Genomic DNA, 24,960 nt, shown 5'->3' on the forward strand with positions numbered 1-24,960 from the left:
TTTTAACCACCAAAGTTTCACAACTTTACATGTTAGGCTCCTCAACTTTGATAAACAAACTTTGATCTCATTTAAACTTTTTACACCAAAGTTTGGCACCTACTAGGCATATGTTTTTAATATCCTGGCGGGGATGTTGGTAGGTGATTGAAACTTTTGTTGACTTCAAGTTTGACCACAAAACTTATAAAAACTTTTACCGTAATAAATAAAACCGATTAATTGAGTTCTTGTCTCATCCCTATAACAACACGCGATAGATTTCAAACACGTAATGGTGCTCCGCCGCAACGTACAACTAGTAATTAGATGGGGCTAGATTAAGGTTTGAATCAGGTAAACCTATTATTAATCATCAATAAACACGTAAACCCTTTTCTAAAAATTTCCCCAAATCCATCCTTCCCTCTTTCTCCTTTTCACACTCTGATACACCCTCCCCAGACCCTACTTATAGCTTTGCTGTCGGTGGGATTTTACTGGGTATGATTGACTGACCGACTGATATAATAATTTAGTATAAAAATAATCAAACAGGTGAATCCAGTCGCTAAATTCCCCCCATCAATCCATCCACTCTTCTGTTATTATTATTATCACTTCCGCCGGCGAGGCTTCCTTGCTAACTCTTGGACGCAAGCGAATAATATGTGTACATGTTTAACGGTGACTCTTCTTCTTCTTCAATACCTTCCTTCCGATTGACCTAATTTTATTTAGCCTTTCTTATGCTGTTTTATAATCACTTCAAGTTTCGTATTGTTTTTATATATACTTCACTTGAGATGTTTAATTGAACAAGTTTGATTCCCTTTGTTTTTAATTTATGCACCAATCCGTTGTTTTCACCATTCGTATTGCCATGCTACTCGTCTAAGTTCTTTGCTGTTATTATTTTCATATATATATACTGGATGGATGTTTGAGTGTCACTTGTGATAAATAATACATGCAATTGAAGATTGATTTTGTTTCCATTTGTGTCAAGGAAGGGGTTGTAAATCCAGGTGACGTGGAGAATGGCTTATTTTAGAAACTACACCAATGGAACGCTACCCGAGGGTGTATTAAATGACAAAATCCAGCATGGTACTAGTGAAAACGATGTGAGTAGGTCACCAACAACTGGTGGCGGTGAAGGTAGCTTACAAGCTTCTTCTACTAGTACAAAAAAGCCAGCCGGGAGATGGGGATCAACGTTTTGGAAGGACTGTCAACCCATGCATCAAACACCTGAGTTAGAATCAAAAAACTCTTCTGCCTATAAAAACGAAGAGGGGTCTGACAACGACTTGTCAGAAGAGGAAAAGGCACGCAAAGGTCAAAATGTGGATGAGATGTTGTCTGATGATTATTATGAACAGGAGGAAGATCAAGGAGATTTTTTACGCCACAAATTGCTAAATAATAATACTGATCGTTATGGTTCGATACCACAGTCCAACTTTACTGCAGCTGCTTCCAACAACTTTGTGCGTGGGAAGAAGCCAAAAGTTTCATATGTTGATGAATACGAAGACGATTTTGAGGATGAGGACGATGATGTCGATGGTAACTCGTAATCTAAAATTGTTATGGAGTTTTCAGTTTTCTTTAGGAAGTGGATTTTAACCGTCGCTTGTATAATCACCCTCGCTGAAACACAACTTGCTTTTCTGCAGAAGATGACACTGATGATGCGGATTTTAATCCAGACTTTGGCACTGCAATTGGGAGAGAGAACAAGGTAATAAATTTTACATTATTTCAGTTGTGTGGTTTCTAGACCTAAAATTTGACTGCTAATAATAATTAGATGTTTGCTGGTTATATTATCAGCTTACTTATATTCATCTTTTTTGTGGTTGATGTTCTTTATGTTACTGCTTATCAAGCATGTGATTTGAAACTTCACTAGCGCTACATAATTAAGTATGTACTTGCTTAGCTTTCAATTCTAGGGTCATAGAAGGATGTTGGTCAAGTTCACTTTAGGGTTAAATGATACTGGACATTTTTTTTTTCATAATGTTCTACAAAGCATAAATTGGAAGTATGTGGTCATGTGACCATATGGCTCTTTTTCCTTTAATCTTCTAAACTGAGATAAGGGATGTTTAAGTAGACTCATAAGTGACTTATTTGAATATGTAAAATATAGTTATTGTTAGGTCACATATACATACCTGAATTAAGAATCCAGTAATGATTTATTTCTTTGTTCCGAATTACAATTGTTCTTATAGGATTGGAAATCTCACATTAGGGTTTAGAGAAGATTGTTTGACTCTAGTTGAGGAAAGCTGATTAATCTCTACTGAGTATTGCTAATCATTTAGTTCATCAGTTGTCTATCATGGCTGTGGGATATGCTTAAACTGAGGTAAATTAGATGCCCAATTAAAAAAGTAGGGTTGTAGATACTTTGATTAAATTTGAATATTTCCAAGTCTATCACTTTGGTTGACGTGATAGAACTTCTCAAACTTGCTCTAGGAATCTAGTATCTAAATTGTTGGTTTCAGTATGTAAATATAGTGTGATGTTATCTTTTCTTATGGTTCTTGTTGATCCTAGTTTAGATAGGAGTTTATTGTAGTTTTGTTAGTATATATGAATACTTGTAACGAACAGCTCCAAAATTGTATCTAGTCATGAATAGTATAAGCAAAAGAAACATATGCATCTACCTATAAAATAGATAAATACATAGAATTTTTTTTAAAGAAGTATAGTATTAATAACTAATAAAAATATAGAATAGTATTAAAAAAACTATAATACTAGACATCTTCCAATATCAAAAAATGATGGAGAAGTGTAATAAAATAGATTAAACAATACAAATAATAAAATAGATAAACAACGCAAAGGTCACCTAAAGCATAGTTACATAAATCGCTCACAGACCCACGATTTCCGTATTGGTACGTTGTGTACCCAATCGCAATTCGCCGGCGTTCCGGTCGCCGGAGAATTCGCGACTTCAAATTCCGGTCCGTTTCGATCCCTAACAACCTAAATCGCAATTCAATTGATGCTGGTCCATCGCTCTTATGGATTAAGAATTCGCGATTTTACTGAATTGAAAGAGGAAGAAGAAATAGATAGATGAGGAAGATGGAGAAGAAAGAACACAGCGGCTGTCTTGTTGTTATTTTAGGGTTTTTAAAGTTTATATAATTTAACATAAACTCCGTACTTTTCATCCTTAACATTTAGTCCCTTAAGTTTATAAATGTTTACACAAAAACTATTAAAAATGTAAAATTAGTTTGTGTATTCTAATAACTAACCCCCTCTATTCTCATTAGTTTACATTTGATCCTTAATCTTATATATTTATACATAAAAAGTATTAAATTAAACTTACAATATATATGTAATGAATAGTCTTAATATATCTTTTGTGTAAAACTCATTTTTTAATACTTTTAGTGTGTAGCATAACACAACAAACAACACAACAATCATACCCTAAAAATCCCAACAATAGCAAGGCCATTAGCATGGTCTGCAGAGCGTTGGATGTAGGCACATCATCATCATCATCATCATCATCATCATCGTACGCAGTATATCCCACCAATAGCAAAGCTATGGTAGGGTCTGAGGAGGAAATGATGTAGACAACCTTACCTCTACCCCATAGGGATAGAGAGGCTGCTTCTGGTGAGACCCACCAATAGCAAAGCTATGGTAGGGTCTGAGGAGGAAATGATGTAGACAACCTTACCTCTACCCCATAGGGATAGAGAGGCTGCTTCCGGTGAGACCCCCGACTCGATAGTAGTTTTGCATCAAGCCTTGGACATAAGACACATAACACTCAACCATCGGACACCGACCGAGTAGTGCATGTATCCTTGTCTTTCGGCTATCAACGCCACCACATGATGCCTGATTAACCTTCCGCCACTTTTAACGTTATTTTCACGAGATTAGTAAAATAATGTCAAAATTAGTGCAATTTCACTTTTGCCCACCACGGGGGTTAACACATATATACATTATATGCGTGCACCGCAAGCAGGGCGTTTGGAGAGACACCCAACTCCCGAACCGTATGTGTCGAAAGGTTAGAGAAGTTGCTTCCAGAGAGACATCCAACTCCAAAACCGTATGTATAAATAGTAACAATAAACCTCTAGAAAGCAGTTAAAAACAAATAAATTAATAGGTAACAATAATAACAATAATAAGGAATGTTGGTTTAAAATAATCCCAACTGTGCTCTATTGGCAAATAATAGTCTCAACCTAACACTTGGCTGGCTCAACTAAAGGTGTATTTGTTTACAACGGTTCGCGACTGACGGATGCCTAACGCCAATTGACTCCGACGGTGGTTTTAGGGTTCCGACGATCTCAATAAATGGGGCTTTTACTATAAAATTGTTTATAAATGTTTGATCTAGGTTACAAAGAGGTTTCGGTCGAAAAGAATGAGTTTTCGGTGAAAAATGTTAGTTTTTCGGCCAAAAGTGTTTTTCCAGCGACCTACAATTAACAACGTTAGGGTTCTGTTAGTCGCGAATCATTGTAAACAAATACACCTTTAGTTGGGACCGCCACCAGCCAAGTGTTAAGTTGGGACTGTTATTTCCTAATAGGGCATAGTTGGGATTATTTAAAACCATTATACCTTATAATAAATAGATATATAAAATTAGTGATAATATTAAAAAAATAATAAAGTATACAATAACGAGTAAGTAATATATTACAACAATATAGCATTTGGTACTAAAAAAAAGATAAATAAATTTAATTACGATAAATACATAATACAAAATAGAAGCACTTGATAAAGTATGAGGATATAAAGTAAATACATAAAAATTAAATAAATAATCATACAAATAAATAACTAAAGTCAGATTGACACAAAGCAAAAATAAGGTAAAGAGAAGCCCCTAAGGCTGTTCACTATGGAGAGGCTTTAAAGCCCCTCCATGTCATCGCCACGTAGGAAACGGGACTTCGAAGCCCTTCTCCATAACGCCCGCTGTGGTTTAAAGCCTCTTTGCCGCCACAATATACATACATATATATGTATGTGTGTGTGAGAGAGAGAGAGTGAAAAGCATGAGGGCCCACACCATCCACTCCTTTATTGCCTGTCTTCAGGAGCCCAGCCCCCCCCCCCCCCCCCCCCTTTACCGCCCCTCGGCGGTGTTTCCTTCCACTACCGCCCCAAAACCACCCTCTTGAACACCCATAGCGTAATGCCTAAGAGACATTTCTTACCAAAAACTATACCTGCCCCCTAAAAGTCATTAACCTTAGTCCTACGCCTTCAAAAGTTTTTATCCTCATTCCTCTACCACATACTAAATTCTTCATGTAACAAACTTGGACCACGAAAGTTTGTACAGGTTTCTGCACATCATACTGCCTTTCAACTACTTGCAAGTTTAACATCATCCTGTATTCCTGTCACATCATATACATGTGCACACACACACACACATGTTTAAGCCTGTCCAACTTGACAAAAAGAATTAGATGAGTTTTCAGTTGTTAGTTGTTATGACATTAGCATGTGATTGAACCTGAACTTCTGTTGGCAACTATGACATTAGCAGCCTTTTTATTTTTTGTTGTGCAATTTTTTTCTTGCTCTCTTTTTATTTGAATGCTGAGTTAGGTAGAACAAACACGCATCTAATATTTGCATATGGGTTTGCATTTTGATGGATTTGAATATGATGTCATCGTTAAACCATTTTGTTTATTTACTTATTATACGTGGATTGACTTGGCTACAGTTTTAAGTGATGAACATGCATTTTAATTTTTTTACAGGAACATGATGAAGAGTGGGAAGGTGGAGATTTTGAGGAGGTTGGTAACTCTGATGATGAATTAGACATCTCAGTTGATGATGATGATGACGACTTTTATAAGAAGCCAAAACGGAAGGGTGTGCGTGGCAATGTAAGGTCTGGTAGAGTACCTAATTTATCTACAGCTTCTAACAGGAGGAAAAGAGGCAGAACATTTTTTGAAGAGGAGTATTTATCAGCAAATGATTCAGAGGATGATTTTGAAGAGCACTTTAAAAGTACAGGAGGGAGAAGCAGACATATGCACAAAAAAACTAGTGGTCGATCCGTTTTTGCAGAAGATTCTGGAAGCTATAATGAAGTTCGAACTTCAACTCGATCTGTGCAGAAAGTATCGTACGCTGAAAGTGAAGAAAGTGAAGAACAGGATGATGATATCAAGAGAAAGAGGCAAAAGGTTTGGAAATATCCGTGTGCACATCAATGAATTTTCTTCTTCATATTCCTGTTGCAGCAATCACATGGTGCAGCATAGTTCTAAATGCTTCATTTGATATATGTGTCTAGATGCTGGTTGAACTTTGAAAACTGTTTCAAGCATAATTTTCTCTTAAAAAACTTGATATGACCTGGACACCTTTAAGAAAACAAACAACACTAAAGAATGAACAGTTTTATCCTTTTTGCTTTTTTAATAATCCAAAATTTATAATAGTTATGAATTTTCTAGTCTGATTTAATATGATCATACAAATACTTACTCATTTAATAATATATATATCACCAATGCATGTAAGTGAAACTTGTGGCTTTCTTGTCAAGCTAGGCTAGTGGATTGAGTTTATTATGAAAATACTTGTATCTTGATGTAATACTGATAATTGGTGGTTATTATTAAAATACTTTTATCTTGATGTAATAATACAAATTCATTTCATGATAATACTTGTACCTTGATGTAATACTATGATCAAACATATGTGTTTAGACATTTTGATCTGGCCTGTAAATGCTTTTCACGAGACTTAAGCTGTTCATAGTTACGCACTTAGAAAGTTAAATACATGGAGTTTGAATAATTTATCTTTTTAATTACTTTCTAATTTTTTCTTTTTAGTACCTTTTTTTTGTGGTTTGATGTACTATTCTTTCATTTTATATTGCTCTTCATATTGTGTTTGTGGTTTGTGAGGTAAGGAGGAAAACGGAGAGGAAGATCGTGACACTATTGAGAAAGTGCTATGGCATCAACCAAAAGGATTGGCTGAAGAAGCTGAGCGGAACAACAAATCAACAGACCCTTTATTGTTGTGCCACTTATACGACTCGCCACCAGATTGGAATGAGATTGAATTTTTTATTAAATGGAAAGGTCAATCACATTTGCATTGCCAATGGAAATCATATTCGGATTTGCAAACAGTAAGATTTTAGTCTGTGTATTCTTTGATTTGTTTTCTTAATATAATATGGTGTTTGATATTCTTTATATAAACTTTTCTTTTCTATTGACGATCAGTTGAGTGGCTTTAAGAAAGTTCTGAATTACACTAAAAGGGTGATGGAGGAAATCAAGTACAGAAGATCAGTCTCTCGTGAGGAGGTAATGCTGACCGCCATTCTTTTGGTTCACTGTTTTTTTTCCTTCGTTCTGTTTACTTAATTTTGTTTGATGTATGAGCAATCAAGAGGCCCTTAATTTGTGTTAGACACAAAGCCTTAACTTGTTACCCATGCATATGATCATTACTTGTCACCCCCATTGTATTTAAGGTGAAGCTTGTTACGGTTCACAAGGATATAACAGAAACACGATTACTTAATATTGAGAGCTAACATTTGTAGCGTAGATTTACAAAACCATATATTTACAAGACTGAGAAATGTCACTCGTGAAACATGATTTTATACACACACACACATATTGACAGCTGCCTCGCTATCTCCGGAATCTGGATATAAAAGAGGCATCAAACCATTTTTCATAATGTCACGAGACCTTTTGTTGTACTGTTATTGTAGTAATTATCTAATTTTGAAGTGTGTTTTAATTATCTGGTTTTGTTTTTTTACCACTTAGATTGAGGTAATCGATGTGAGCAAGGAGATGGATTTGGATCTTATCAAGCAGAATTGTCAGGTTTCACATTTTACGTGTTCTATTGCGTAATCCTTTTCTACTTTCTTCACCTCAGATTTTCCAACTGACTCAATTAGGTTGAGCGGATAATTGCTGATAGAATCAGCAAAGAAGGACCTGGAACACCAGAATATTTGGTCAAGTGGCAAGGTCTCTCCTATGCTGAAGCAACATGGTATGTACAGTTTTTATTTATTTATCGTGAGTTTTCAAATATATGACCAAAAATCACAAGGAAGTCTCATAAGTTTTATAGAGTACGATTAGATTTTTCTTTTTTCTATTTGTCAAATAAGTTTTTTTGTTTTGTGTTTTTGAAGTTGACTCAGATTGGTTTTATTGTGGAGAATTTTGAATTTAAGAAATACCAAAGGAAGTGTCTTTATCGTTTGCTACATTTCTAGTACCTTCCTAATTCAAATTGGTTCTAGCATTTTAGTAATTATTGCAATTTTCAAAAGACAGGAGCACTTTATCTGAACAAATGAGAATTATTCTTTTTAAGTTATTTACCAATTTGTTTAAGGTTAAAAATGCAAGGTTAGGTACACGTATGTGTTTAAGGTATTTGTTTAATAATGAAGTACCAGTTTTGTTTAGACAGCTCATTTGCTACCTCGAGTAACAATGCTTCATATTTATGATTCCATTTTTTAACACTTCTAATTATATTTAAACTCAAATGGACATATGGGAAATTGGGAATGGGAGTGACATTTTATTTTGTCTTGCATATATGGATAATGTTTCGTATGTTGGTTATAGTTATTGTCTAAGTCTGTTAGTATTTGTTCATATATTATATACATGTAAAAAGGAATGATGCGTTTAATGCTTTACATACACGGGGAGGTCTCTGCTTTTATAGCCTTTTGATTTTGCATTTGAAGTCACACTTTAGTAGATATAATTTTGGGATTAGTGTCAGAATGCTTATATTTGGTGTTGCATCACATCTTCAGGGAGAAATTTGTTGATATTGCTTTTGCCCAGGCAGCTATTGATGAATATAAGGTACCACTTTAAGATGTATGTACTCAATATGCCACATTTGATGATCTATGTAATTTAACATGAAAAAAATATTTTTTTACTCATCAGCTGGACAGTAAAGTTTTTACTATTTAGGGGGTGTTTGGGATTCCGTATGAAAACTCCTTATAACTTTTCAATAAGTTAATAAGTTTCAAAAGTGTAACTTATTAACTTTTCTCTCTCACACCAAAAGCAATCCCAAACACTTTGTTACTTTTCAATAAGTTGTAAGTAGGCTAAAATAAGCAATCCCGAACACCCCCTTAATAATACAACTAAACTTTTTCATGTAAAAGTTATAAGAAGTTGGTGCCCACAACCATTTAGATGTACATATATGTTTTGCAGCTTCTTTTCATTCTATGAACTGCTAGCAAATATCCTTGGCCATCTATCTAGCAAGTTTGCAGGATGTTTTATAGCATTTAAGATTATAATTTTTTTGGTTTGGATGCAGGCGCTTGAAGCTGCCCTGACAGCTGTACAGGGAAAAATGGTTGATTTTCAGCGAAGGAATAGTAAAGGTATTCTATATTGTCTATTGTGAACTGAAATTACAACTTAAATTTTAGGTACATTAGTATTTTATGAGACATTATTCCTGCGCTACGTAACAACTGAGCGTCTTGACTTTGCTTTGTTGGGTTCGTAGGCCTTGTTGGCCTTGTTTATTATATGAAGTCAAAAGAGGAGACGGGTGTGGGCGGTCGGGCCCAAGCCTAGCCCGGTTTAGATTGATTTCTTGCATAATAATTTACTAACCCTAGTTCAGTCTCTATATAAACAACATTATGTACTTGTAATATTTGTCACTCAATAAAAGATATACCTAGTTGCCACCCGTGGACGTAGGTCAGTTTAGACCGAACCACGTTAAATCCTCGTGTTCGTTTACTGCTTTCGTGTGTGTGTTCAGTTTCGTGTGTGCGTTTAATCCTAACAAGTGGTATCAGAGCTTAGGTTCAGATCACGCGAAGAACACGTTGAACCAGCCGAGTCGCAGCCAAACCATCCAGCCGCCGCCACCCTACTGCGCTAGGGTTCCGCCGCCGCCTACGGTTTTCTGATCGCCGTTAGGGTTTCCGCCGTCGTTTCGCCGCTACTAAACCCAGCCCGCGCGATCTGCGTTTTTTTTGTTGGTTCCGTTTGAAAGCTGTAAGCATCGTATTGTTCGATTCCAGGTTGTCTCTTTTGTTTCCGCTAGTGGCGTTTGAACAGAGAAGAAAAGAAGGGTTTGTATTATTATTTTTCTCTTGAGATTCATGCCAGACTAGGAAAAGACAAGGAAAAACAATATTATTTTTGTTGACAAGGGAGTTCAATGGCCACCAACTTTATCCAGATTGTTTAATTTTTTGAGAGGGTCTAGCTTGTTTATTTTGTTGGGCCCGAGATCCATTTAAGCAAGGGTCGAGATTCTATTTTGCAAAGTACGAGTCAAGAATAGTTGAATCAAGATCCTATTTTTCGTTGAAGAACAGTTTTAAGTCAGAAGAAGCGTTAAAGAAACGGAGAACCAGTGCCAACCGCGTTTGTCAGGTTTTATCGTTTCAGTTTAAAGTTTTCAGTTTCTGATTTTCAGTTCGTTATTCCGCTGCACATTTAAAATAGGTTGATTTTTAACAGAGTTCAGTAGAACAGTCGTTAAGTTCAGGCTCGTGTTGCTGTGTCTGTCTCTGTTTTTTATCCAGTTTTTCGTTTTAGTCATTGTTATGGCAGAAGACGGAAAGTTTTCGATACAGAAGTTTGACGGACAGAAGTTCGGTTGGTGGAAGATGCAGATTGAGGCACTACTTTGTCAGAAAGACTTGGATGTAGTGTTTGAGGATGAAAAACCAGAAAAGTTGTCAGAAGCAGATTGGAAGAAGTTAGACAAGAAAGCTAGGGCTTGTATTACATTGTCGTTGTCGGAAGATGTGGCGTTTAACGTCATGAAAGAAACCACAGCCCGTGGTATGATGGACGCACTATCCAACATGTATGAGAAGCCTTCGGCAGCGAATAAGGTCTATCTTATCCGAGAGCTAGTGACAACAAGAATGAAAGAGGGTGGGTCAGTTACAACTCATATCAATAATCTTAATTCGATCTTGTCCCGCTTAGTGTCAGTTGACATTAAGTTTGATGATGAAGTTCAAGGCCTCTTGTTATTATCCTCTTTGCCCGACAGTTGGTCGCAAACAGTGACTGCAGTTTGTAGTTCGTCTACAAATATTACTTTCGATGGGATTCGAGATCTGATTCTGGGAGAAGATTCAAGACGCAGAAGTTCAGGTGAATCATCAGGCAATATGCTAGTCACAGAAGGTAGAGGTAGGGGAAAACAGCGAGGCAGTGGGAGCAGGAAGAGGAGTCAGTCTAAGACTCGTAAGGATATTGAATGTTGGGGTTGTAAAGAGAAAGGACACTTCAGGAATCAGTGTCCGAATGGTATGAAAGAGGTGAACGTTACAGAAGACGACACAGATGACGGGGTCAGTAGTGATGAGGCTTTGGTTTGTAGTGTTGAGAGTAGCGTTGATGCTTGGGTGATGGATTCTGGTGCATCGTTTCATGCCACTCACTGTAGTGAAACGATGAAGAATCTTAAATTTGGGGATTTTGGAAAGGTTCGACTAGCGAATGATGATATTTTAGAGGTTACGGGTATGGGAGACGTTGATTTGATAACTTCAGCCGGTACTTCTTGGACTTTGAAAGACGTGAGGGTTATTCCAAGTTTGAAGAAACGTTTGATTTCAGTTGGGCAGTTGGATGACCAGGGGCACGATGTTAAGTTCGGGAATGGGCAGTGGAAAGTAGTCAAAGGGAATCTCGTTGCTCGTGGCAAGAAAATGGGTTCGTTGTATATGGTCGATATGTCACCGAAAGGAGTGGATCCAGTTTTGGTGAAAGACAAAATCCGGTTCACAGAATCTCGTGGGCAGAAGAAGGTTCGTTTTGCAAGTAACAAACCCAGAGCCAAAGTGAAGATTCAGGATGAACGAGCTAGGAAGGTTAAATCAGTTGGGGGACATCGTGACAGTGGGAGCACAGGTCGTGTTTCAGTTACAGTTCCAGGTCGACAGTGGATTAAGAAAACCAGTATTCCAGCTGTAAAAGTCTCTCCAGTGAATTACTTGCTGAATATGGAGAGTGTTTGTTCTCAGAGTATCTCGGGATCCGGTAGTTTGTTTCAGTGGGAGCCGGTAGGGACAGAGAACGGGTCAGGGGTAGTTTTAGCCGTGACTGACGTGTTGGAGCTCCGGGGAGCTTCAACGGGCCTTCAGGTTAATTGATGAGAAGGCGGTGGCAACTAGAAGAAGTTTAATGTTCAGATTACAGAAGTACAATCAGGAGTGCAGACGAGAGTACTCAAGGCCTCCGAGTGGGAGATTGTTGGGTTCGTAGGCCTTGTTGGCCCGGTTTATTATATGAAGTCAAAAGAGGAGACGGGTGTGGGCGGTCGGGCCCAAGCCCAGCCCGGTTTAGATTGATTTCTTGCATAATAATTTACCAACCCTAGTTCAGTCTCTATATAAACAACATTATGTACTTGTAATATTTGTCACTCAATAAAAGATATACCTAGTTGCCACCCGTGGACGTAGGTCAGTTTAGACCGAACCACGTTAAATCCTCGTGTTCGTTTACTGCTTTCGTGTGTGTGTTCAGTTTCGTGTGTGCGTTTAATCCTAACATGCTTTTGTTTTAAACTAATTTTGTAGTGCTTTTCTGACTCATCAAGTATACTCTCTATTTTATTTATTTATTTATTTATTTATTTATTTATTCACTTACAGCGAGTTTGAGAAGGCTGGAGGAACAGCCTGAGTGGTTAAGAGGTGGTAAACTTAGGGATTATCAGCTTGAGGGCTTGAACTTTCTTGTTAACAGGTATTTTTTTGTCAAATTAAAGTTAAATTGCACCTTAGGATGTGTTTCATTTGGAGTTTCATACTTATGCTTATACTTTATTTTACGGTGCAGTTGGAGAAATGATACTAATGTCATACTAGCTGATGAAATGGGCCTTGGGAAGACAGTTCAATCAGTTTCTATGCTAGGTTTTTTGCAGGTTGTTATATGCTCATGCCGTGCTTTCCCTTTTGTCAATACATTCAACTGAACTAGTGCTCAGATTTGGTTAATGTTTTTACTGTTTCCACAGAATGCTCAAAAAATTCGTGGTCCTTTTCTTGTTGTTGTACCTCTATCGACTTTGTCAAATTGGGCTAAAGAATTCAGGAAGTGGCTTCCTGATATGAACGTAATCATATACGTTGGGACTCGTGCAAGCCGAGAGGTAGGCTAATAGTCGTGGAGTGTGGATTTTTTTTTTCTTTTTCAAATTTTAAGTTTCCTGTATGTGATAATTTGCTAGATTAGATTACTACATGATGATTATGATTAATGAATATTATGCCTCTATTTTGTTGTTGAAATATGCAAGTAGAGAGACTATTTTGCAAGGTACATTTGAATCATATGATGAAGAGATTTTGGCATTCTTAATGTGGTTTGAGAGAAATTCTTAATATTGTTTAGGAAAGAAAAACTTTTTTTTTTATCTCAAATGTTGCTCTGCATATTTGTGACTTGATATATGTTAAATGTCATTTTTTTTTTATAAATGTGAGCTTGAATCTAAGATCTTCATAGAAAATATGCTAAGGCATTAGGCTTAAAAGATGAAAACAGCTACATAATTGTTTTTAAACATATTCACTGTTTTTTTGAGTGGGGTGGTGTGTGTTGGGGGGGGGGGGTGCTAACTATGATAGTATACATATGTCAAAAGTTCTAAATGTTTTATTTTGGGTTAAAGTTTTGTCAGCAGTATGAGTTTTTCTCTGAAAAGGCTGGCAAGGGTACAAAGTTTGATGCTTTGTTGACTACATATGAAGTTTTGCTGAAGGATAAGACTGTGCTCTCAAAAATAAATTGGAACTATTTTATGGTTGATGAAGCACATAGATTAAAAAACAGTGAAGCTTCATTGTATACAACACTTAAGGTACTCTCGTGTTATCTGTTTTTATTAGCAACATAACAGTCCTTGTTTGTTATATATTTACATCTTATTTCACAGGAATTCAGCACCAAGAACAAACTTCTTATTACTGGTACTCCCCTGCAGAACAGTGTGGAAGAACTATGGTAACTTTTTTGGTTACGATTGTTATTCAGTGCAATTGTGCATGATTTGTTAATGCTACGAGGGTTACCAGATCCTTTGATTGTTGACATAATTCTATCTATGATCTTAAGTTCTTTAAGAATATAATGGTATAGCTAATAAGTTAAAGCTTTTCACGTTTTTTAGCGCATATATCGGCTTGAAATTTAAGCTATTATGATAATTATGTTCATTCAGAATTTGCCTTTTTATCAATCTACACCTTCACATGATTTATAAATCTTTGTACTTGTTTTCTCTCTTTCACCATCTTTCTATGTTACAGAACACTATTTCGTTAAATTGTCAAGAATAAAGATATAATTTAAAGATAAAACATAGTATGCCAATGAGATATTTTATGTGCCTCACATTGCTTGTACTTCTTGTTTGAGACTTAATATGCACAATTAAACACTTCTTTTGTTGCAATATTATGTGCTCGTCTTTGATTGAAATGAATTTTAAGATAGATGATAGGTGTTTCATTTCTAGTTGAAATTTCCATGTTTACTTTTCCTGATATAAGGTCTGGGAGCCCAGAAAATATGGCTTGTTATACTACAGGGGCACATCATTAATGAAATTATTGTTATCACGATTCCAGATTTATAGTGGATTGTTTTTTTTTCTGGCAGGGCTCTACTTCACTTTCTGGACTCGAATAAATTTTACAGTAAGGACGAGTTTGTTCAGAATTACAAGAACCTTGGCTCATTTAACGGAAATGAGGTAACAATTAACTTTAATTAGACTTGCTAATGTTGATATATTGAGGAGTTATGAACTTACGAGTGTGAGATAAACATGATGGCTTAAGTGTGAGTTTTTGTTTTTCAATAGCTTGCTAATCTTCATATGGAACTGAGACCTCACATTCTGAGAAGAGTTATTAAGGATGTTGAGAAATCATTGCCCCCAAAAATTGAGCGGGTTCTCCGGGTTGAGATGTCTCCACTACAGAAACAGTAACATTCTATTTTATTTCAGTTTGTGGTTAATGATGTCAGTTATCAGCCTCACAATGATTCTCTTTTTTTTTTTGCAGGTATTACAAGTGGATTTTGGAACGCAATTTTCATGACTTGAACAAAGGTGTACGTGGAAATCAGGTAGGTATTCAGTATTCACACTCTTGAAGTAGGTTTTAGGGTTTATGGTGTCTTAGCAGAACCATTTATAATTATATTTATTATGTTAATTCATGTTCTCACATTGATTGTGAATTCAATTTTCCCAAGAGACTCGAGTGAATTTATGCTTTTTTTTGGGTAAAAACGGTGAGAAAAATTGCGGGAAAGAGTTATGAAGGGTTCAGGAAGTGCAATAGTTCTTGCTTTAGAGGGCATAATATCAGTCATCCTTGTTCATGTTTTCGCAAGTATTATTCAAAATTATTTGTGACCATGTAAAAAAGATATCAGTTTGATTATCTGCTTTGTTTCAACTTTTCATCTTCTCTTTGTTTGTTCTTATGATATATCGTCTTGGACTTATATCATCTCATAAGTCTGTTGCACTATAGTTTTTGATATCCTAGGTCTTATTAGACTTTACAATGTTCACGATAGCATCTTCATTTGATTGGTTTTGGAACTTAAAATTATTGATTTGCAACCCTGCAGGTTTCTCTTTTGAACATTGTGGTAGAGTTGAAGAAATGTTGTAATCATCCTTTCTTGTTTGAGAGCGCGGACCATGGTTATGGTGGAGACTCTAGTATTACAGGCAGCAGTAAACTTGAAAGGATAATTCTAAGCAGTGGAAAGCTTGTTATCCTTGACAAGCTTCTTGACCGATTGCACGAGACAAACCACCGCGTTTTAATATTTTCTCAGGTATTTCAACTGCTTTGCATGCATGAATGTATTTTGTGAGGAGCGTGCATGTTGGGTAGTCAATTTCTTTGGTGTTGGCTTGTGTTAGATGCAACAACCCATCTTGTAGATTTCCAACTTGTTATATACATCAAACTAGTAAACGTACCCACGCGTTGCGGCGGATTTTTTGAATGCGGAGTTTTACATCGACATCATCGTCATTGTCATCGTCATCAGTAAATCCCACCAATAGCAATGCTATGGTAGGGTTTGAGGAGGGTAAGATGTAGACAATCTTACCTCTACCCTGTAGGAATAGAGAGGCTGCTTCCGGTGAGACCCCAGCTCGATTGTAGTTTTGCATCAAGCCTCAGACATAAGGCACATAACACTCAAACCATCGGGACATTGCCGATTGGTGCATGTACCCTTGTCTTTCGGCTATCAACGCCACCACATGATGTCTGATTAACCTTCCGCCACTTTAAACGTTATTTTCACGAGGTTAGTAAAATAGCGTCAAAATTAGTGCACTTTCACTTTAGCCCACCCGAGGGTTCACAAATATATACATTATATGCGCGCACCGCAAGCAGGGCGTGAGTTTTACGTCGACAAAATACCATAAAAAATGAATACCGATATCCGTCCAGATATTACTGAAACCGGTCCCGATAAATATACCAGTCCCGATAACGGCGACAACGATGCCTATGTTGTTTGGTTGGTGTAGGTTCAGTTCTTCATGGTACCACTTCTACATGCTTAAAGGGCTTATACATCTTGTTAAACCACTTATACTAAGTTACTATTCAATGAGTAGCAACATTCTTTGGGAAACCACATAAAAGTGGGGAACCGGCGAACCTTTGATCAAACGGACTCTGATTGAACTCATTTCAGCGGCGTTAGAACGGGCTCTGTCGAACGGCATTAGAACGGGCTCTGTCAAACCTTGATTATACACATATATACATATATATATATTTAGGGTTTATAGATATATATAGTTAGGTTTTGTTTAGAAGTTTTTTGTGTCTTAGTTATCGGCTAATCTGTTATTTTTTTATTTTTTTTAAAATCAGATGGTGAGGATGTTGGACATCCTTGCAGAATATTTGTCATTCAAAGGGTTCAAGTTTCAGAGGCTTGATGGGAGTACAAAGGCTGAGGTGCGCCACCAGGCTATGGACCATTTTAATGCACCTGGTAGTGATGATTTTTGTTTTCTTCTTTCCACTCGTGCTGGTGGTTTAGGTATCAATCTTGCCACAGCAGATACCGTCATCATATTCGATTCAGACTGGAATCCTCAAAATGATCTACAGGTATGGTTACTATATAGTATATAATTTCTATCTGTATGTTTAGATTACATATTTGATGAATGGTCTTTTTGATACTGATTTTATGACTGTTAGGCAATGAGCAGGGCTCACAGGATTGGACAACAAGAAGTTGTTAATATATATAGGTTCGTGACTAGCAGAAGTGTTGAGGAAGAGATTTTGGAACGTGCAAAAAAGAAGATGGTATTTAATTTATTGGTTACTTTTGTAATCATTTAATTATTCATTGTATTGTGAATTGTTGTGTGCTTTCTTGGTGACATTTGGTCATTGTTTGTATAGGTACTTGACCATTTGGTCATTCAGAAACTAAATGCAGAGGGAAGATTGGAGAAGAAAGAAGCAAAAAAAGCGAGTACCTTTGACAAGGTATTGATCAGCAATATTTTTTCATTTTCTCTCAGTTTTGTTGTCTGTATTACTAATTTTTGTCCCAAAATATTGTTCATTTTGGTTTAATTTTTTTAATAAATTGCTAGTTTCTTTCTCTTATTTCAACTCTCTTTTTGTCATTGGTGATATAGTAAAAAATGTGAATTTAATGCATATATCTTAAGTTAGAATTTTTTTTGTTTGTGGACAATAAAATTGGGATGTGGCTTTTGATAATATCACATGTATGGTCATTCTTTGGTTGGTTATGGTTTTTTTTCGTGTAAAAAGCTTGTATTAAAGTTGCTAATATTTTTTTGAACAGAATGAGCTATCGGCTATTTTGAGGTTTGGGGTTGAAGAGCTGTTTAAAGAAGAGAAAAATGATGAAGAAAGTAAAAAGAGGCTTTTGAGCATGGATATTGATGAAATTCTTGAAAGAGCAGAGAAGGTCGAACAAAAGGGAGCCGAGGACGAAAAGGGACATGAATTACTGAGTGCATTTAAGGCAAGCATATATTTAGATTTAACGAGTGCATAAACTGAGTTCATGATTTATGTTCTACAAAAACTGTAGATTCACTTTTGCATTTGTTATCTTCTACCATGTTCACAGGTTGCTAATTTTGCATCTACTGAAGATGATGGAAGTTTTTGGAGTCGATGGATAAAACCTGATGCTGTTTCACAGGCTGAGGTATGTATATATAGTATATTTACTTAAAAAAAGTTGACTTGGGTTATGTTACATTTCAAACCGGTAAATTAAAAAAGTTTGCCTAGAAACTATAAAGAAATAGGTCTCCAAAAGTGCAATTGATTGCTTAGGGTATGTTTGGCAAAACTAGCTGGTAGCTGTAGCGAGCTACTAGCTTGTGACTGGAAGCTGGTGGCTGAAAACTGTAGCTTTTTAGATATATTTAGATGTTTGGCAGAGTAGCTGGAGCTTTTAATAAAATGTATAAAATTACTAATATAGGCATAACTAAAAACAATAATAGCTTTTTCTAAACGCTACTAGTAGAAACTTTAAGCTTTTTCTCCTGACCTAAAAGCTTCAAGCTCCTTGAACCAAACAAGGCTTTTAATTGAGTAGGAGCTTTTTCTTAAAAGCTTGAATCTTGAAGTTCCTAAAAGCTCCTAAAAGTTGTATGTTTGGCAAAACTAGCTGTAGCTGGAAGCTGGTAGCTGTAGCTTTTTAGATATATTTAGATGTTTGGTAGAGGAGCTGGAGCTTTTAATAAAATGCATAAAATTACTAAAATGGGCATAACTAAAAACAATACTAGTAAATGTATTTATTTTGGAAGGTTATTTAAGTAAATTAAAATACTAAAAGATTGTAGCTCTTTCTAAACGCTACTAGTAGAAGCTTTAAGCTTTTTCTCATAACCTAAAAGCTTCAAGCTCCTTAAAACCAAACAAAGCTTTTAATTGAGTAGGAGCTTTTTCTTAAAAGCTTAAAGCTAGAAGCTCCTAAAAGCTTCCTGCAAAACATACCCTTAATATCATCTAGTGTTTAGAAAAAAAAACAGATTATGTTGAAAAAACACAATTTATGTTAATTTTAACAGACAAAGGAAAAAAAAAGATTTCTGTTTTCATCCTTGACCCAACACGTCCATTTTCTCACCATTAGCAAGAATGATGAAACTGTTGTACTTCTTTCGGCTAATTATTCAAGGCTGCTATTTTAACTGAATTTTCGTTTTGTAATATAGGAAGCTTTAGCCCCACGAGCTGCAAGAAACAGCAAGAGTTATGCTGAGGTCATCCCACCTGAAAGGGTTAACAAAAGGAAAAAGAAGGGTGCTGTGACTAATGAGAGGGCCATAAAGAGAAGAAATGCTGATCATTCTAGTTATTTGCCACCACCACTTGATGGAGCTTCTGCTCAAGTTAGAGAGTGGTCATATGGGAGCTTGCCAAAGCGAGACGCTACTCGTTTTTTCCGTGCAGTAAGACTTTCTCTTACACGCTTTTTATTTTCTTTTGATGGTTGACTTTTATTTACTGAATTTTCAGTTGCAACTTGTTTACACTTCCTAAATTTGAGACCTGCATATATTTGATTAACATGAGCAACATCCTTTCATATACGTGACCAGTCCTGTAAACGAACTGAGCGAATACATACGAGGCTTGTTCATGTTCGTTTATATAACTCTAATTAAACAAACGAACAAACATGAACCCTTAAAACGAACTGATCTTTTTGTTCATGTTCGTTAAGAAAAAGAATGTGCTTGTTCGTTTATGTGCTTGTTCTTAATGTAATTGAAAGAATATAAAAATATAAAAGAACAAACATAAAGATTGTGGCGATGGATTGATGGGTCGATGCATGCTGGACCAATTAGTGTTACTAGTAACAACAGATAAAATTAAGTATGTAAAACTAAGACGTAAATGAACGAACATAAACGGTTTTAAGTGAACGAAACACAAATGAACGTTCACCAACGTAATCAATCAAATGAGATGTGTGTTCATGTTCATTTGTTTGATAAATGAACATACTTTTTTGTTCGTTTATATAACTCTAATTAAACAAACGAACAAACATGAACCCTTAAAACGAACTGATCTTTTTGTTCATGTTCGTTAAGAAAAAGAATGTGCTTGTTCGTTTATATTCTAAACAAGTGTAAATGAGCAAACATAAACTAATGTAATTGAAAGAATATAAAAATATAAAAGAACAAACATAAAGATTGTGGCAATGGATTGATGGGTCGATGCATGCTGGACCAATTAGTGTTACTAGTAACAACAGATAAAATTAAGTATGTAAAACTAAGACGTAAATGAACGAACATAAACGGTTTTAAGTGAACGAAACACAAATGAACGTTCACCAACGTAATCAATCAAATGAGATGTGTGTTCATGTTCATTTGTTTGATAAATGAACATACTTTTTTGTTCATCCACGTTTGTTTTAATTGTGTTTAATGAATGTACCCCCCACCAAGCAGATCACTGGTATTCGGTTCGTTTAAATTGTGTTGGGTCGGCCTTGGCATGTTGGTTAGATGTGTAGGGTTTTAGCACTTTGAACAAACAAACAGGTGATTTTGCTTTACAGGATTATCGTAACTGTTTGTTTGTTGTTGAAATTAGGTCAAGAAGTATGGTACCGATAGCCAAATCAGCTTAATCGCATCAGAAGTGGGTGGGCCCGTTGAAGCTGCTCCTGTAGAATCTCAAATAGAGCTTTTTGATTTACTAATAGAGGGATGCAGAGAAGCAGTTAATGTAGGAAGTCTGGAACCAAAGGTTGCCATTACGTAACATTTTTCCGACTCTTTGTTGGTTCAAACCTAAAAAGTTTCTATTTCTTTCATTTCACATCCTCTGTTTTATGTAATATCCACCTTGTTCTCACATGTAGGGACCGCTGTTAGACTTTTTTGGTGTTCCAGTGAAAGCAGATGAGTTATTAAGCCGTGTGGATGAGCTTCAACTTCTGTCTAAACGGATTAACCGCTACAATGACCCAATCTCACAGTTTCAGGCTTTGATGTACCTCAAACCTGCTACTTGGTCTAAAGGTTGTGGGTGGAACCAAAGTAAGTTAGTTATATGCTGTCTTCATGTAGTATTAGTGTTGTTAAAATTTAAATGACCCGTTTGCTTATTAGCTGTTGATGTTTTCAGAGGATGATGCTAGATTGCTTTTGGGGATTCATTATCATGGGTTTGGTAACTGGGAAAAGATAAGATTAGATGAAAAGCTTGGTCTTTTGAAGAAGATTGCTCCCATGGAACTACAGCATCATGAAACATTTTTACCACGGGCTCCCCAGTTAAAAGAACGGGCTTCTCAACTTCTTGAAATGGTATGTGCTTGTGATTCCTTTACAAACATGCACGCCGTCTTTGATGTTATAAAAAAATTGGGGGTATGAAGTTCTCAAGACAATCTTGCATTTCATTAATTTTTATTTTCTCAAGACAAGTAAATTAGTAATCTTGGTTTTAGAAAGCGTATTGCGTGATGCGCAGAGTGCAAAGCACATGCATCTCGTATGCGAGACATTCGTTGTTAAAAGAATTACTAAAATATTATTTATAAATTATATTTAACATGTTCATTTTTAAAAACTAAATTTTAAGGTATCCTCATCATCTCTTATCAGATTTGTTCAATAAATGGTCTAATTTGTTCAAATATTCAACTCAATGCTTAATAGATGGTCAAATTTGTTCATTCTTATTTGAAAAACTCAAGACCCATTGTAATGGATGGTCCAATTTGGTCAAATACTGGTCAACTGCATAGTGTGATACAACTTCAACACTGCATCATGTGATGCACTATTAGACAATATACTTTAGTATTAGAATAATATACTTTAATATTAGAGGGCTACAATGTGTAAATATATTTTATATTTATATCCTATGCAATCATCTAATTATGATTGACAATTCATAATACAATTACAAAGTTTGTCTTGCAAACATAATAGAACTAAGTTAGTAATGCAAAAAGCTAGTCATGTGATGCTTTAGTTGACTTTAAGTACAGGTTTTACATGTCTAAAATCAGGCCTAATGTATGTTTTAGTTTTTAGCCTTTTGTAACCGTTGTTTCGGTTTTTATATTTTCGTAATCGATCGGTTCTGATACAAATGGTTTGGTAAATCCAATCAGGTTTTGAGCCAAATCTAAAAAAGCAACAAGCATGTTAATTTATAAACTTAGGGCAAGTAGTAAATTCTGTATAAAAAAAACTAAATCGACATATATTATGAAAGCCAAAAGTTTACATACGAAGGTTGGTATGATTTGAATATTTTGGTTATTGATACACATAACAGAACCATAAAACTTGGCTAAAAAAGATATAACTGAACCACCTGTTTTTCTAGTGATTGTGTTATTTTGCTTTTCGCATGGACAAAGTTTTGGTAATATGCGTTTGGCTTTCTATCAACTGATACGGGTTTCCGTGCCATGAAGGAACTTGTTGCTATTGGAGGGAAAACTACAGGAGCGAAAGGTAGACGAAAGGGTTTCAAAAAGCAGAAGGATAATCTTCCAAACATGCCAGTTTCCCGTATCAAAGGAAGACAAACAAAAGCAGCAGGATCACTAGAGCCGGCAAATAAGTTAAGATTGACACGTGCACAAAGGGGGGCTGCTTTGGCTAAAGAGGAAGGTGAGATGTCAGACAATGAAGAAGTTTATGAACAGTTCAAGGAAGTTAAATGGATGGAATGGTGCGAAGATGTTTTAATTGATGAAAAAAAGACACTTGAACGTCTTCATAGGTTGCAAACCACTAGCGCTGATCTTCCTAAAGAAAAGGTTCACATTATTATTATTTTTTCGTTTAAACATATTCTAATCATATAACAGGCTTCCAGCTAGGCCTTTAATTGTAAATGAGTCGAGCCAAGCCCGAGTTCGTTGAGGTTCGAGTTCGGATCATTTATTATTAATTTAATATTATACTTATTTAGATATATATTAGTAATTTTTGTTTTTAAATGTATAATAACATATACTATTTAGTTATTTTTATCACAGTTTTATATATAATAATTAGTATTTAAATATATATATATATATATATATATATATATATATATATTAGTATAGTAAATGCAATTTATTTAAATAAAAAGCTTGTTTACGCTGGTTCGAGCTCGGATCATTTATTATTAATTTAATATTATACTTATTTAGATATATATTAGTAATTTTAATTTTTAAATGTATAATAACTTAATACTATTTAGCTATTTTTATCACATTTTTATATATAATAATTAGTATTTAAATATATTAATATAGTAAATACGATTTATTTAAATAAAAAGCTTGTTTAGGCTTGAGAGCCAACACGAGCTCAGCACGTTAAGCTGGGGCTTGAGCTTGTTTATTAAATGAGCCTCAATAAAGGCTCCGCTCGTTTACACCCTGCCTGTAAACGAACCGAATGTTCGTAAACCATCCAGTACAAAATTCGTTTATTAGATTAACGAACGAACATTAACAATTGTTTTTTTCATTTATTTAAACAAATGAACATGCACACGTCTTGTCTGGTCATTTATGTTCGTGCTCATTCGTTTAGTTACAGTTGTTTATGTTCGTTAGTTTACGTTTTAAAGTTCATTTGCCGCGTTACATTTAGACTTGTTTTATTATTTTTTAGGCCCAACAGATGCTCACGTTTATTTTTATTTGGTGTTCCTCGGTTATGTTTGTTCATCACTATTCAGTTAATTCGTTCGTTTACGTTTGTGAACCATTTGTTTATGTTATTACCAAACGATCATAAACAAACACAAAACAAAATCGTTTTCTTAACGAATCAACACAAACAAGAAACCTTGTCTGTTGATTTGTTCTTGTTCGATCGTTTGTGCGATTAAACTTAAGCAAACGAACATGAACACGAACACATACATGCATGTTGTGTTTGTTCGGTTCGTTTACAAGCCTACTTATAGCCAATTTTCTGATTGCTTTTAGGTGCTTTCAAGAATCAGAAACTATCTGCTGCTTCTTGGGCAAAGAATTGATGAAATTGTTATTGATCATGAGGCCGATCCATCTAAACAAGAAAGTAATATATATTTCTTTATATCTATAGCATTGAGATTCTCATGTCTAAACTTGTATATGGTCTCAAATGTTTGACAGGAATGACAACAAGATTGTGGAACTACGTCTCAACCTTTTCCAATCTATCGGGGCCGAAACTTCATCAAATATATTCAAAACTCAAACAAGAAAGAGAGGCTGTGGGATCATCATCATCCCACATAAACGGGGAGAGTCAATCATCGGCTTTACTTAACCAAGGATTAGTAGATACAGAAATGTTTGAAGCATGGAAAAGGAGGCGGCGAGCCGATGCTTCAAATAATGGCACACCGCTTGATCCAAGTTTGGGTATTCTTGGTCCACCTCCGTCTCATTACCGCCCCCAAAGGACAAAACAGGTACTTCCGCCTTGATTCGAACGGGGAAAATGGTTTGGTTCTTCACAAATGTTAATGAACTGAAGGCGCAAGGCATCTTCAGAGTGCGCAGATGTGTGAAAATCAACAGTCGTTTTATATCTGCTAGAGATGAAACAAAACAAAGGACAGTGCATGGAGTCATATAGCAACCTTAATCTTTCTTGTCTTTATTTATTTGCTTTTTACCTTTTGATTATATAAATTTAGATAACTTGGTTTATTTTGTATATATTGGGTACTTAAAAGAAATTGATAGTCCATATTGAGACATTGGTGTCTTCAAATTATAACTTGGTTTTGAATTGGGTGATACTAGTCTTAACAGTTGGTGTCAT

General features: G+C 35.6%; 1 protein-coding gene across 1 annotated transcript; it reads left to right on the forward strand.

Moving 5' to 3' along the window:
• The first annotated feature begins 591 nt into the window (after positions 1 to 591).
• LOC143595064 (protein CHROMATIN REMODELING 5-like) lies at positions 592 to 24,867 on the forward strand. The gene is made up of 31 exons (XM_077074205.1): positions 592 to 658; positions 993 to 1,551; positions 1,662 to 1,726; positions 5,787 to 6,224; positions 6,965 to 7,189; positions 7,287 to 7,370; positions 7,848 to 7,907; positions 7,985 to 8,082; positions 8,870 to 8,921; positions 9,400 to 9,466; positions 12,725 to 12,818; positions 12,912 to 12,999; positions 13,093 to 13,227; positions 13,750 to 13,938; positions 14,014 to 14,081; positions 14,739 to 14,832; positions 14,944 to 15,068; positions 15,149 to 15,212; positions 15,726 to 15,938; positions 17,006 to 17,248; positions 17,342 to 17,452; positions 17,552 to 17,638; positions 17,967 to 18,149; positions 18,258 to 18,338; positions 19,363 to 19,599; positions 20,765 to 20,920; positions 21,036 to 21,213; positions 21,302 to 21,483; positions 22,611 to 22,958; positions 24,132 to 24,225; positions 24,303 to 24,867. Exons 2-31 carry the CDS (start codon positions 1,020 to 1,022, stop codon positions 24,617 to 24,619), a joined length of 4,908 nt encoding a protein of 1,635 aa, XP_076930320.1. The 5' UTR covers positions 592 to 658; positions 993 to 1,019; the 3' UTR covers positions 24,620 to 24,867.
• The last annotated feature ends 93 nt before the right edge of the window (positions 24,868 to 24,960 follow it).

The sequence above is a fragment of the Bidens hawaiensis genome, unplaced genomic scaffold, assembly GCF_021521415.1.
Source record: "Bidens hawaiensis isolate Kalapana, Puna unplaced genomic scaffold, B.hawaiensis_p1.1 tig00001717_1, whole genome shotgun sequence".
Taxonomy (NCBI): domain Eukaryota; kingdom Viridiplantae; phylum Streptophyta; class Magnoliopsida; order Asterales; family Asteraceae; genus Bidens; species Bidens hawaiensis.

What these genes read in the sequence shown, in the direction of transcription:
- LOC143595064 (XM_077074205.1), top strand. Translation starts at nt 1,020, where the DNA reads ATGGCTTATTTTAGAAACTACACCAATGGAACGCTACCCGAGGGTGTA. An exon ending in CTACTCGTTTTTTCCGTGCA is followed by an intron (nt 19,600 to 20,764) that starts GTAAGACTTTCT and finishes TGTTGAAATTAG; the next exon opens with GTCAAGAAGTATGGTACCGA. An exon ending in CGATCCATCTAAACAAGAAA is followed by an intron (nt 24,226 to 24,302) that starts GTAATATATATT and finishes AATGTTTGACAG; the next exon opens with GAATGACAACAAGATTGTGG.